This window comes from Morone saxatilis, unplaced genomic scaffold, assembly GCF_004916995.1.
Source record: "Morone saxatilis isolate NCDOM2014 unplaced genomic scaffold, NCSU_SB_2.0 Contig14, whole genome shotgun sequence".
Lineage (NCBI taxonomy): Eukaryota > Metazoa > Chordata > Actinopteri > Moronidae > Morone > Morone saxatilis.
The window spans coordinates 20,279,038-20,280,296 of record NW_023339696.1 but is presented as its reverse complement, the minus strand read 5'-3'; the positions used below and the strand labels follow the sequence as shown (position 1 = coordinate 20,280,296).

Here is a 1,259-nt window from a genome sequence, read left to right as displayed (position 1 = left end):
TTATTAAACTCCTGTTTTATCTAATATTTGGTGTTTTATCTCATTATCCAAACCAACTGATTGAGCTGCTTTCTTTAACTTGAGGAAAATACTTTATAACGTTAAATAAAATGGGAAACAAAGGAGGCTTTGTGCCACTGGCTGCAGCGTGAACCCTCACAGTGTTGTGGGATTAAAAAAAAAGAATGATTTCATCCAGCGTGTTGGCTGCACGCTGTTTTTAAAGAGAGTCTGGGTTACGTGAGACATTAGATCGCTTCCAAAAACAGCTACTTCAGCCTGGATTTAGTGTTGATTCCTGCCCTCAGTATGTCTAACAGTCTGAAACCTTTTGTCTCGTCCAGGCAGCACGTCTACCTGCCTGTGCCCGGCCTCCAGGGACTCTCTGACCTCGGCTGGCGGTTTCGTTAACCGGGTCGGCTGCTTGGACCTGGTGGCCGGTGGAAGCAACCAGCTGACTGAGTCAAACAACATCCAAACCTCAGCCAACAACAAGAACCAGAGCCGGGACAAAAGGTTAGAAATGAACCAGGGGAGGAAGATAACAACCAGTAACTCCTCTATGCTGTTTGTTTCATATGTTTGCATGTTTTCTGTGTGTAGCAGCTATTTAAAAGCGCCTTGGCAGAGGAAAAGGGGGTAAATGTGCAAGCAATTAGCACAAAGGACATCCAATGCCTCTCTGCCCCCCCCCCCCCAGTATAAAGCCATCACACACCGCTAAACACCAGATCAAAGGCTCACGCTCTACCCCTCCATTAGAGATCTGACTGCTGCGTTTTTAAATTTAGCTTAAAGAAACCCTCCCAGTTTGTTGCTCCAGCAGCGTGTAAACTGGGAGAATACATCATTTCTTCACTCATTGCCTTTTTTGGGAAACAAAAAACAGAAAATACTTATGCCCCCCCCCCCACCAAATAAGGCCAGAAATACCAAAACGCTGCTGTAATTAGATATCTGCAGCGTTGTTTCTCAGGACCTTAACGCCGACTGTCTGCCTGCCCGTCAGAGGAACCACACTCGGTTTCGGGGGCACGAGGCTGTCGGCACCCAGCAGAGACAGAACGGGAACTAAAACATCAAACCTCGAGAAAAGAGTGAGAGAAGTTAATCTATTTAAATCTACTGAAAGTTACAAATCATCCTGGTAGAGTCATTATTTATCTTAAAGGTCAATTCAGGAGCATCTGTTGGTAGAAACTGAATATTATATTTATAGGAATGTTTTCATATTTCAGACAAACCAATCACTGGCTCTA

General features: G+C 44.6%; 1 protein-coding gene across 2 annotated transcripts in view; it reads left to right on the top strand.

Annotated features, from left to right (window-relative positions):
* Window positions 1-1,259, top strand: part of LOC118323101 (myosin phosphatase Rho-interacting protein-like) — a 23,822-nt gene that overhangs the window by 8,613 nt on the left and 13,950 nt on the right. For both annotated transcript variants that reach the window (XM_035655025.1, XM_035655023.1), the window contains exon 7: window positions 345-516. In XM_035655025.1, coding sequence (XP_035510918.1) covers window positions 345-516 — 172 coding nt within the window. The remainder of the gene's footprint in view (window positions 1-344; window positions 517-1,259) is intronic.